The sequence below is a fragment of the Lampetra fluviatilis genome, chromosome 16 (assembly GCF_964198595.1).
Source record: "Lampetra fluviatilis chromosome 16, kcLamFluv1.1, whole genome shotgun sequence".
Classification (NCBI taxonomy): domain Eukaryota; kingdom Metazoa; phylum Chordata; class Hyperoartia; order Petromyzontiformes; family Petromyzontidae; genus Lampetra; species Lampetra fluviatilis.
Window position 1 is genome coordinate 10,694,390 of NC_136290.1, and position 13,808 is coordinate 10,708,197.

The following is a 13,808-nucleotide window of genomic DNA, read 5'->3' on the forward strand; positions in this document are numbered from 1 at the left end:
GGAGGCCAAAGCAGCCCTCTGGAGGGGGCTCCTAGAGCTGGCTCGAGGGTAGGCCCCTTCCACAAGTCAGTGGAGTGAGCAAGGCATCCCAGGGCTGCATATTTTTTTTTTAATCTAGATTATGTGCTATAGAGACTTAAACGGTGCAAACACTGTGGCCCTATTTGCAAAGGGCTCATCTTTTGGGCGATCTTCTTGGTTCTTTCGGTAAAGTCACGTAGAAGGGAAATAATAAAATAATAAAAATAAAACATAATAAAATACAATTCTCACGACGTTTCGGCCACAACGCAAGCAGCCGTCCTCAGGTGAAGAACAGGTCTGTCTGAATCAGACGCTGTCTTTCCGACAGACCTGTTCTTCACCTGAGGATGGCTGCTTGCGTTGTGGCCGAAACGTCGTGAGAATTATTTTATTGTATTTTATTTTTATTTTTTTATTATTTTCCTTCTACGTGACTTTACCGAAAGAACCAAGAAGATGAATCCCTGCAGTCACGAAAGCTTTAAATCGAAATTTTGGGCGATCATTGAGTTAAACGAATGCAGTGCTCGAATTGAGTCCGTTTCACAAGAGCAGCCTTCTGATAGCTCGCTAACAAATACCACATCGCCTGCTGGCTGAGGCCGGCATGGGCTGTTTAATTACACCCTTCACTTTGTCGGCAAAGTCTCATTACTCCTCCGGGGTTATCGATTGGAGAAAGCCGTGACATTCCGCTCATTTTGTGTAATTAGGCAAAATCAGAGCTTTGTGGGATTAATTGATTGCGGCCCCCCCAAATCCGATTTTTTTTTAAAATGAGATAATGGAACACGGGAGCTATGGTAACGTAAGTGGAATGGGGTCATTTAACACTTGAACCTGATGGCGGGACCCCGGGGTCCCGAATAAACGAAAGTCAAAATCGTAATTAATTAACTTATTAAATTTCGATTTAAAGCTTTCGTGACTGCAGGGATTCATCTTCTTGGTTCTTTCGGTAAAGTCACGTAGAAGGGAAATAATAAAATAATAAAAATAAAACATAATAAAATAATTCTCACGAGTTTCGGCCACAACGCAAGCAGCCGTCCTCAGGTGAAGACCAGGTCTGTCGGGGAGACAGCGTCTGAATTATTTCCCTTCTACGTGACTTTACCGAAAGAACCAAGAAGATAATTAACTTTTTCTTGGCGACTCTGTCCCACCGCGCACAGAAACGCCACGACCCGCCCGGCGCGGATCATTATGTTGTCGTGTCGTCCAAGCAGCAGCAGCGAGGACGAATGCGCAGAAGAAACAAAACTTTGAAACGTTGATTAGCGCATCGTGTAGAGCTCGTCGGGAGGAACAGATCGATGCGTCGTTCGCCTTCAACAGACGTAAAATGACGTCGCAACGCAGTTTAAGCGAGAACCGGGGGCGTATGGGACCCCGGGGTCCCGCCATGGGGTTCACTTAACAACAACGAAAGTAAAACGGTGACCACAGAGAGCGCGGTGGAAAGGCGATGCCGAGCTGCGCCTCGTGATGATTATTATTTTTAATCGCAGAACGCGTACACGTGCCGTGTTCACGAATCGTCATCGGCCGGGAACACCGCCGGATGAACGGTCTATCGATAATCTTCATTTGAAGCTTTCGTGACTGCAGGAATCCATACTCTTTGGTTCTTTCGGTAAAGTCACGTGGGGTAGAATCCACCTCGGCCGCTGCTACTTGAAACCGAGTTCAGCGCTCATTCATCTCCACGATGGGACGCCCACCGGGGACGTTGATCACTTTTGTCCACCACGGTCATCGTTACAATGCGACCACTGCTGCCCATCACGCCCGCATGCCCGTGCCCACTCGAACTCGCATTGGCGGTCAACGTGGGAGCTCTGTGACGTGCTGATTGGGTCGTGTCGCACGCGGTACGTTCGGCTCCACGGACAATGCGTTTCGCTCCAACTTGCTGATTGATTGAGCGGTTCGCTCATTCTCTTCCGCTATTTTAAACCGGGGCCGGCGGCAGCCGCGGTGGCTTATGCACTTCTGTAATCCGGCACTGTCCGAGGCGAGGGTGGGTGGCGTCTTGAATGGGATTAAGAGTTTCCCCCTCGCACGCGTCGGTTTTCTCGAGGTGTTTCGATTTCCTCCCACATGTAAACACCTTAATACTAGAGGACCGCAGAGCTTGGGCAATTGTTGGCGCCGTCTTTCGCGTGGCCGCCTTCTTTCGACGATTCCTCGCGCCTCCCAGTTATTTTCTCTCTCTCTCTCTCTCTTCAAGAGTGAATTGCGCGCGTGTTAAACGTGTATTAAGTTTAACACTTAGAAATAATTGCCGGCTGCTGTTGGTGTTTTATGCAGGCCAACTCTGCCACATTCGAATTACCCGAAGAAGTAACCGTAATACGTAGCGAAACGTCGGCCATCGTGTCGTACAACGGCACGGTACAACCCGAAAAAAATTATAACACATCAGAGAAGCCATGGGGGTAATAGCTGCGTAGACCTCCAGGACAGGCAACGTCGCTATCACCTGCGGACGTTCTCTAATCCACGTGATCCTCGTATTGCCTCTCAGTACAACATTCCAAGACTCCGCTGACCCCCCCCTCCACCACCAACCCTGTAAACACGGCAAGTTGTAATTCATATTAAAGTAATAATTAGCACAAATGCGGATGATAAACGGGACAAAGCAAGCCGGCTGGCGCTGTGCGGTAATCGGCGAGAGCAGGCCGCGACAATGTTTGGAGCGGCGTTGTGGTGGACAAACAAAACAAAGCACCGCGCGATTATCCGACTGCTTCCGTCGATTATCCGGCTGCTGCCATCGATTATTTGATGGATTTAATCGATTATCCGATTGCTTTAATCGATTGTCCGGCTGCTTACATCGATTACCAGCTTCTTCAATCGATTACCGGCTGCTTCCATCGATTATCCGACTGCTTCCATCTTTTTTCCGACTGCTTCCATCGATTATCCGGCTGTTTCAATCGCTTATCCGGCAGCTTTAATCGATTATTCGGCCGGTCCCCTGGCTGATCCGGCAAAAAAGGGTCCAATGACCAAGTGAGGCTCTCCTGGATTAATAATAATCGTTCTCTTACTCTGTTGTTATTACTTTGATGTTGTTCTTCTTACTCTGATGTTGTTGTTCTTACTCTGATGTTGTTGTTGTTCTTGTCCTGTGCTAACGTCCGAAGGGTTTGCCTCGCAAACGAGCTGGGTAACTGGAGAAAGGGGATTTTCCGGGTGATTAAAAAAACCCATTGGATTGGACATACAGATTTACCATTTATTACGAAGATGCCTTCTTCAGGAAGAAGAGCGATTCACCATTGGAACCTCCTTTGCCAGTAGCAAAATATGATCGTTGGTTTTTTACCCTTTTATCTGGCAACACAACTGACAATTTTTTTTACAAGGAGTCATGTTTGTATTGACCACAATACCTGCAGAATGCAAACAAAAAACACAACTCTGATAATGTATGCACTGTCCTTGAAATTGATTGGTCCACACCCGAGACAGCTTTTCTTAGAGCCTCGTCTCACATGGTGTTGGACCAGATGACGCCTTTTGGCGTTTTTTGTTTGCATTCTGACCGCAGGTATTGTGGTCAATGCAAACATGACTCCTTGTAAAAAAAAGCTGTCGGTTGTGTTGCCAGATAAAAGGGTAAAAAACCAATGATCAAGAAGAGCGATTGCCCACAATGTGAACTTGAAGTGCATGTTTTGGTTTGTAGACAGTGGCGATGATGCTCGTGGTAGTGTTCTCATGCACCGTTGCCAACGGACGTAGCACGCGTTTGAGGCTTTGTTAGCGAGACGATATTTAAAATCACAGTCGGGGGTGACATTATTGCAGTGGCGTTATATTGAAAAGCATTGGCCTGACGCAACGGTGTGATTAGACGAGTGTCCCTGTGATGTTAAATTCTTTTTTTTGTTCTCGTTAACAGAGCTTCAGGCCCATGTTGAACAGCCGAGGTATGTATCTGTGAAATGTGATCTATTTCTTTTGTATATATTTTCTCCGAATAAAAAAAAGTATTGCATTGAATTGGTGGCCGATTGAATGGGTCGGTTTAATAGTTTATCAAAAGCAATGACTGATAAATAAATAGAAGCTACTGAATTATACAACCAGTGCCAAACAAATCCTGGGAAGTGCGAATTGCTGCTTCGTGCTGTACTTGTGAAAACATCAGTTTGCAAATTAAAAAGTGAATGTGCAGAATGTTCTCGTTTTATTCAACTCCGATTTAAATTGAGTTCACAAAGACAACACGCATGCCAGAGAGAGTGGACTAGTGCACAGTCAGTACAACACGGGGGGAAGGGAAATTTGCTCGCACATTCTCACATTAATCATTTTTTTGCGTCCTTTGTTTTCACGTGTACTTCGTCATTGTGACTTCCAATGCCTTGGAACACTTCCAAAACTGAAACACTTTAAGAATCCTGGCCATGAGCCAAGGTGGCACACGCGTAAGGGAGAGAGGAGACGTGGGGGGAGGGAGCGCGTTACTGCGGCTCCTGTCAACCAAAGGCAGCATGGCAAGAACAATCTGCCATTCTTGAGTGTGATGGTCGCGCGAGGGTGGGTGGTTAGCGCGCTGCGCTGCAAACCCGGCGACCCGAGTTCGATTGCCGCTCACGGCCAACATCAGTGACGATTATCTGAACGGGTCCGGGACTTCCTCTAGGTTGACTCAAACTCAAATGAGTACCTGATGCGGTGTGTAAACATCGCCGCTGGGGAGACAAAGGCGGCCGGGCGTGGTGCTGGCCACCCACCTCCTCGTGTGCTGTGCCAGCCTTCATTAGGTGCTCGCTAACAGCACTTGCCCCAACAGTCTGTTAAGACTATACGGGGGATCTTTGTCTTTGTGGGGGTCCGTGAGTCATTATCAGTGCGGATATATGGGGACAACGCAAAGCTGAGTGCATCGTTTCCACAGTATAACATCTTTGCAGTGTGGATGGAATGGCTTTTATCAGTCAAAGCGGACAGTCTTTACTTGATATATATACTCTCAGTTTTTTCGGTTAAGTCACGTAGGTAAAAAATGAAATTAAAAAAAAACAATCACGACGTTTCGGAGGCAACACAAGTCTCCGTCATCATTTCATTTTTTACCTACGTGACTTTACCGAAAAAACGTATGAATCCTTGCAGTCACGAAAGCTTCAAATCTAGAATTTACTTGATGTCTTTCTGTTTGAGGCTTTCACAGTTGTCAAGATCCATACGAATAAGTATACCAATTTATAAAAACGATCCAATCAGTTTAAAATGGGTAGAATTCCAGTTATTTGCATGTGTGCGCGTGTGATTATGCGCAGGGGATGTGTGCGAGTGCAAAATAACCCCGTTGCATGCTCACACCGAAAAGCTGCACAGGGCCTTGTCGATCGTGCCGTGTGGCGCTCCAATTTGTTTCTGCGTTGCACCGCGCGTTGCTGCCCGGCATGGTGTCCAACGACTGGCTCCACGTTTCTCGAGGAAGCCGAAGAAGGTGCCCAGCACGTGGAGCGAAACGTCGGACATCGTGCGGAACAACACGCGGTAACATCCGGCGCATCTTTAACACACCGGTGTGTGCTGTATTAGTAACGAATTGGCATGTTCTGTTTATGTGCCAAACCTTACTAATTGGATGTCGGGTGATGGCGTGTTTAACGACACATTTATATTCACGCAATCTAACCCAAAAAAACCTGTATTATGGACATCTTTACAATTACACATTTACGTACACAATGTAAAAAAAAAATTATTCGAGTTGAAAATATTCTCCCATTTTTCATGCAGAACTATCACATTAATGGACAACTATCCACACATGTGATGTTTGATCTCACAAGCTAAGCAGCAATGAGCATGGGTAGGTGACCAGGGCTTGCCAGGAGTTGCAGGTGGACAGGAAATGCAAGTGTCGCCCATAATATGTACGGATTTTCTCCGGGTACTATAGTTTACTCTCGCATGACAAATACTCATTACATGGTACTGGCCCAATATTCCAATGCAGGGCCCCACCGAAAAACAATCTTGACATTCATTTAAGTATTTCTGGAAAAAAGGGCATCATTATTATCTTCATCATCATCATCACCTGTAATATTTTTCAACAGTTAAATAAACATGTAACATCACACCTTGTCTAGAATTGTGGCTCTTTATTAAGCAATCAGCACAAATGAAGCACAGTACCGTATTTCAAAAATGTCAACGTGAGCTCACGCAAGACCACCGAGCATTGATAGAAACCGGGCCAAGAGCCGGGTGAGCAGGCGATGTGGTTCATGGACATTTGACACGATGTGAAAGCAAGAACTCAGAAGAGAGAAACTGGCAGGACCAATAGAATGGCATCTCCGCGTTACGAGACGAAGAATCCGCTGGGGAAATCGCGCAGAGTGATGCGCAAGCCTTGAGACAGCGTGTGGCCGTGGAAGAGATTTTTTTTGTTCGAATGGGCCTTCTTCATACTTTACAATGCACGTGGTGTACTTTCGCGCATACATACTCCTCTGGTATGATAGTTGGTCACATTGCAGAGTTGTCATTGTATGATAGATTTTTGTTGTTGTTGCAATGTCACCCATGCACCGTGCGCACTTGAGAAGTTGGTTTAATCACGAGTGGCTAGCCGAACTTTTTTTTTTATTTACTGTCATATTTAGGTTCAAATGTAATCAAGTAACTGGGATGAAAGTGTGACCACTCATTTCAAAAGCTTGAGACTTTTGACTTCCTCATTTCGATTTATGTTCTTAAGATTTTCTCAGCGTGTCTATTGATCCTGAAAATAATTGCGAAAGTACAACAAACAACTGGAAACATTTCAATGCGATCAACTTTCATCAATATTAATATTTACATCTCATAATTTTGGCACACATAATCATCCGAGGGCATAATAAAAACGATGATAAATTATAAAGTAGGCAAAACATTTTACGCAGCACAGCATATGCAAAAAAAAATCACAGATGGAAAAAAAATGCATTTACATCATATTCAAGTAACTTTACAGGGAGTGACTTTAAATCCACAATAAGTTATTCTGGACATGTGTAAGTTTTTTGTATTTCGGATGCTATTTTCTGTTAAAGAAAATAAAACACCAGAAAAAACATTTTAAATAAACAAACGGTTCTACATCCTAATGATGCTTCGATAATCGAGCTCTTATTTTTGCCCCGACTGTTATTAAATTATTTTAAAATTAAACGTTTGTTTGCAATGGCTTTCAACTTACCGAAAATAGAACGGCACAGCCATACTACCGATGTGTACATATTAATTGTCTTCTTAGTGATAATTAACTCCCTAGTTGTTGAAAGGACACAGAGGGTCGGCTGAACAGCAGATGTTCCCATCCTGTGAAAAGAAAAAATATACAATTAGGGGGCCGTCCATGAATGACGTCACGCATTTAGGAGGAAGGGGGGGGGGTCAGACATTTGTGACGATGTGTGACGAGGGGGGGGGTATAAATAAATATAGACAACACGTTCTACTTAATTAAATATACTTTTTAATGAATGTTTTCTCCTACAACATCAGAGTGCAGCGCCACATTAAATACGCACTACAATGACAATAGTTTAAAGCGATGTGAAGCATCTTTTATTTTCAAAATGGAAACATGATTTGGGGGGGGGGGCAGAGCTTTGTGACGTCATATTTGTGGGGGGGGTCTGACTATTTGTCACGCCGTGTGTCATTTATAGACGGCCCCTAATATGTTTGTACCCAATTATACGATCATAACTACCACCATCGTCATCATCCTAATCAGCCATCATACATCCACCGATGGATGAAGTTCCTCCCCACATTGTCAGCAGCATCCATCACAGTCCATTCATCTCACTCCTGCGCGTGACCTGACCTCATCGCTGCGGCGCTTAGCCTGATTCTCTCCTCTGGCTGCCATGCAGAGTGATCAGTCTCATCCATCGGCCATAACAATAGACACCTTTATACATGTATCAGACAATCATCAGGAATGTGCCCGATCTCATCAGATCTTACAAGCCAAGTCAGAGTTGAGCCTGGATGGTGTTTGGATGGTGAGCACGATGCGCAAATAGGCAGCGGAGGGACAAAACACCCCGTTGTTGTACTGGACTTATACAAGTTTAACATCTCTGCTGGCCACCTTCAACTTACATTGATGCTGCCCGCCTTGACTAGCCCAAACTGACCAGCGTGGTGAAATATGGTAAAATAACCTTCATCACCCACTTAGGCGTATGGAGGCCCCTGTTCCATAGTGGACTCGCGTGAGGGCTGTACATGCACGTATACAATGTGTTGCTGTGGGGCATGATGGGTGAATAAAGTAAAACGAACATCATTTATCTCCCCACGTAAATTTAAGATGTGTTTTGGTATGTCAGGCTAAGAGACTTCTGGACTAATGCTACCCAACAGCATTCGTTTCAACGAGATCATTCGGGACCAGTTTTAACTTTTGAGGCCTCATCAGCAAAGCCGGGCTTGTTCACAACTGTTCAGGCAATTGATCTGAAAAAGCAAATAGGCTGATAGACATCAAAATATATATACGTGGTCTGTTAATACATAAGCCTCTTTCAGTACCAAGACTCTCTCAAAATAACCCAGAGCAGAAGCAGCCGGCTTCAACAGACCCCAATCCACGCCGTCTCCAATCGACAGCCCACGGTGATGTGCCGCTGTGCCCGCTCGTAAACCTTGTGCGGCCACCACACGCCCAGCGCAGCCTCACTGGGTTCTCCGGCCCGAACACCTGGAACGAGCTACCGGTGTCTAATGTTCAGGCACCATCCTCGAGTCCGAGCCAGTTTTGCGACAGACTTAAAACGGCAGTGTTATTCAAAAGAGCCGACTCTGCGTGATCACCGCGGCGCATTCGCGATGGACTTGACCCGCAAGAGTGACCGTCTGGAACGCTCTTCCTTCTGATATTAGGAAGCCACCGAAGCTATGCACTTTTCAATCTAGTTTGAAAACTTATTTCTTTCTTCAAAACTGATTTTTGTGTTGAGTTTGTTGTCCTTCCCCCACACCTCCGATTAGCATGGTTGGCAACGTATGGTGTGAAAGAAGTCCATCATACATAAGTAAAGAGTGCATGATAACAAATGTTCAGACTTCCAAGCTCTAAGTGCTCTCTAATGAGTCGGCACATGAAATACAACTTATGGCAGGTAAAATGTGTGTTGCCCGTGCCCTTCAGTGAAGTAATGCACATCGTCCCAGAGTATGGATTTTTCCTACAATTGCAAAATTGTATTCAAGGCTCGTGGGGTCATTATTGTTCTTTTTCAATGCACTTCCCCGCAGGGCCAAGGTCAGAATTCTTCAGTGGAGCAAGGCTTGTTTTATATAACTCATTAAAAGTTTGTTTTATGTGTATTGGGGTTTTTTTTTCTGGCAACGTATACAGGGTGACCCGAGAGTTTACATGGAAAATAACAATAAATATTGATGTGAATCTATCTCTGAAAACTAAACTTTGGGGCATTAGGTGGCTGAGCGAATTAATGAGCAAACACGTTTACATCATCTGGCAGAGTGCCTGCACGACAACTCGAGTTACACGAGTTTACATCCAGATTGGGAGGTTGATTTAGCCTATCATCTCCACTCCAGGATGGATAAAATTGGTACCACTTCGTAGGACGTCAACAGTAAATGTCTTATGGAGGAGACTGGCCCCTTTTAAGTGAGTCATGAGACCCAGATTGCGCCAGTTTGGCCCAGTAGGGCTAGGAATCCGGGCCTAGACCACCTTGCCTGGTTTTCAAAGTGAGCCAGCCTTCTTCACAGTCGACATGTGAATGCGGTAAGAATGTAATTAACAGTGATACATTGAAATATATATTCACAAGATTGTACTATCAGGTCACGCTTGCAACTACGAGACTATCCCGGTACATTGAGTTGTTGCCTGGTTCAACAAAATAAACTTGGAAAAACGTCCACTTGGAAACTGGAGTATTATTTCAAGAGACGAAGCATCTCTTTGTATCTCTCGCACGGCGATGCAAATTTCTCTGCAATGAATAATGGCTCAGCGAAGGGGACATCACAGAACTACTTCTGAGATCCCTTCACGTGACCTCTGGTGTAATAGTATGAGGCAGCACTTTGGCACCCACCCCGAAACAGAAAGTAATATGTGTCGCGGGAGTCAACCCAGCTTTGCTTTTTGTGTTATTCTGAGAGAAACATTTTTGCAAACTCAGTGCAAAAACCACGTAAAATGCGATTTCTTTGGTGACTGGGCTGAGACCATCAACTCACGACACTTGAGAACCCAGTTTAATAACGGACGGCTGAAGCCAGAATTCAAACCCAGGATACCAGTAGCACCAGCTCAGTGCTCTTGCCTAGGATCCAACAGGGAAACCCCAAAGACACAGCGATAGTCTGAAGAGCCTGAATTCTGCCGACAAGCAACCACCACCTCGATTTGAAGCTTTCGTGACTGCAGGGATTCATCTTCTTGGTTCTTTCGGTAAAGTCACGTAGAATGGAAATAATAAAGTAATAAAAATAATTATTTTATTATGTTTTATTTTTATTATTTTATTATTTCCATTCTACGTGACTTTACCGAAAGAACCAAGAAAATAATTATTTTATTATGTTTTATTTTTATTATTTTATTATTTCCATTCTACGTGATTTTACCGAAAGAACCAAGAAGATGAACCACCACCCCCCCGCCCCCCGCGTTTCCCCACCTGGCAGTGGCAGAGGATACACGGCCCCCCATCCGGCCGCCAAGAGGACCCGCCCAGCCGCTGGGCCCCCCGCTCGTCCCGGCAGCTCTTGGTGAGGTCCGGCACGACGGCTGCGCCCGAGTCGCCGTCCGTCTCGCAGGGGCTGCCCACGCAGCGAGCGCAGCAGTTGCCCTCGAGCAGCACCGTGTGGCGGCAGTGCAGCTTGGGGCATGGCACGGGCCAGCAGTCCACCTCACCCTGCTGCCGGACGACGCGTCAAATGGAACGCGCGCGCGGGGACAACCGTGCCGTCACCGTCAAATTTGTCTTCTTATTTCCCCCCGCCCCCCGATAAATAAAGGTTTACGAGGTATCTCATCATGGGACCTCCTTTGCCACTACCACAATATACTAATAGGGTTTTTCCCCTTTTTTCTGGCAACAAAACTGACACCTTTTGCAAGGAATCATGCTTACATTAACCACAATAAAACCCTATTAGTATATTTTGGTACTGGCAAAGGAGGTCCCATGATGTAGCTGCTTACCCCGAGCCCTCATTACTCTGGTAGTGCGTTGTCTTTGAACTGCGCGCTTTTTGGCGTCATCTGGTCGAACACCATATGAGACTAGGCTCTAAAGAAAGCTGTCTCTGGTGTGGACCAATAAGTTTCAAAGACAATGCATAAATTATCAGAGTATTGTTTTTTGTTTGCATTTGACTGCAAGTATTGTGGTTAATGTAAGCATGATTCCTTGCAAAAGGTGTCAGTTTTGTTGCCAGAAAAAAGGGGAAAACCCCTATTAGTTTACGAGGTAGTTAACATTGCCACGGTGGCAAGATGTTAACTACCTTGCCTGGTATACAGGAGGTCGTGGGTTCGATCCCAACCCTGACGCCTGCTGTATATTTGGAGTTTGCATGTTCTCCTCGTGGTCGCGTCCTCCGGTTTTTCCCTCTACATTTAGAAACATGACTTTAGAGTATTTGGCTGCTATACATTTCCACAGGATAAGTCATTTTGTTGAGCTATCATTTGTGGCCAGGTCGCTTCTGAAATCAAAGCTAGTAGCTCAGTGGGCCTTACCTGGTAAAAAAAAAAATGCTTTTCATAGTTCAGTTTAATAGTATCTCACGTGTGCTGGAATATCATAAGACAAAGGCGAAACTTCGCCAAGTTAAACGCATAACAAAATTCGATGTCTTATGGGACGAAGCATCCATCCAGATCCGACTCCAATCAGTGGGACCCACTGCCTTGGAGAATTAGCACAGATAAGTGGACATCACGGAGCAGCATCTGAGATCCCTTCAAGTGACGGACGGGACCACAAAGTAGGGGGCAGCACTCTCCCACTCGCACCGCACACAGAGTAATGTTCATCGCACGACGGTTAAAAACGACATCAGGATCAGAATCTTTATTTAGACTGGAGGAATTCAATGAGCTATGAAGTTCTTTTTTCACAGACGTCCAGTTGGTTATGTTTAATTCCCATATATAAAACCAACTTCAACGTGATGGATTTTTTTTACGTACAGTCATTGCTCACTGGGCCAAGACCATTAACTCGTGACTCTTGACAACCCGATTTAATCATGGAACTCTGAAAGACAGATCTTAACTTGGGATATTAATGGAGCTCCCTCAGTGCTCCGACATCGTAATAACCTCCTGAACTTACATGAAGTACACACCGTACAGTTATACGATCACATATTCTCATAGCAGCTATTTTAAAACAACGAGACAACGCGTGAATATGTCTCCATACAAAGAAAAGGTCACTTGCGTACATCCCAAGCCACGTTCTTTCGAAAGGCGAAATCGATCGCCAACAAATCCACGGAACGATTGACGCACGCGAACGAGTCATTAAAAACTTCGCCGAGCAAAGTCTGCCTCGAGCTGCCATCGCCCTGCAGCGATGGCTGCTCGTCATTGGTGACTGGTTGTACCAGGCCCCCGCCAAGTGCAATAAGATGGAGAAACAAAAAACACTGAACAACACCTACCTGTAGTAATAGGCTTTTACCCTTTCAACTGGTACAAAAACTGACACCTTTATACGAGGCATCATGTTTGCAATAACCACAACACAAGCAGTCAAAATGGAAACAAAAAGAAACAACTCTGATGATGATAATGATATGCACTGTCCTTGAAGTTGATTGGTCCACACCCGAGACAGCTTTTCTTTGAGCCTAGTCTCAAGATGACGACAAAAGGCGTCATCAGGTCACCAATGTGTGGACCAATCAACTTCAAGGACAGTGCCTATCATTATCATTATCAGAGTTGTTTTTTTTTGCATTTTGACTGCTTGTGTTGTGGTTATTGCAAACATGATGCCTTGTATAAAGGTGTCAGTTTTTGTACCAGTTGAAAGGGTAAAAACCTATTACTATATTTTGCCACTGGTAAAGGAGGTCTCATAGTGTAAACACCTACCTGCCCATTTGAGGATAATGATGTACATGTATTGGCTGTTTCAGTAAAGTCACGTAGAATGGAAATAATAAAATAAATAAAATAAAACATAATCAAAAATAATAATTCTCACGACGTTTCGGCCACAACGCAAGCAGCCGTCCTCAGGTGGCGAACAGGTCTGTCGAGAAGACACCTGACGACGGTAGCTTGCGTTGTGGCCGAATCGTAAGAATTATTTTTTTTTTATGTTGAATTTGTATTATTTTATTATTTCCATTCTACGTGACTTTACCGAAAGAACCAAGAAGATGAATCCCTGCAGTCACGAAAGCTTTAAATCGAAATGTATTGGCGGCTTTAATGCCCCAGTAAAGCAACTGATGTCGACACATTATCACGAAAATTTTCCACGCCCAGGCGTAGTTTTTATTTAAACCTAGGGGACCCCTTGACGGCAGCCATCCCTATAAGTGTGACGTAGTACTGGCCTGCAGGTGGGCCTAAATTTGGTCAGTTCAGTAGGGGGAGATGCTGCTCTTGGTTAATTCAATTAATCCTTTCCCGTTCCGAGGCATCTGCAAGTTGCAGGGTTTTTCCCCGTCACCGCTGAATCTCAGAACGTGCAAGCGGGTAGCGTTAATTTTATTTAGAGGCATAGCGC

The 13,808-nt window shown here is 44.9% G+C and overlaps 1 protein-coding gene across 1 annotated transcript in view; it reads right to left on the minus strand.

The window, feature by feature from the left end:
* Nucleotides 1–6,158: 6,158 nt before the first annotated feature.
* Nucleotides 6,159–13,808, minus strand: part of NELL1 (neural EGFL like 1) — a 114,110-nt gene continuing 106,460 nt past the window's right edge. The window contains exons 19-20 of the mRNA XM_078863702.1: nucleotides 10,734–10,973; nucleotides 6,159–7,374 (exon numbers count right to left, since the gene is read on the minus strand). Coding sequence (XP_078719828.1) covers nucleotides 7,324–7,374; nucleotides 10,734–10,973 — 291 coding nt within the window. The 3' untranslated portion in view covers nucleotides 6,159–7,323. The remainder of the gene's footprint in view (nucleotides 7,375–10,733; nucleotides 10,974–13,808) is intronic.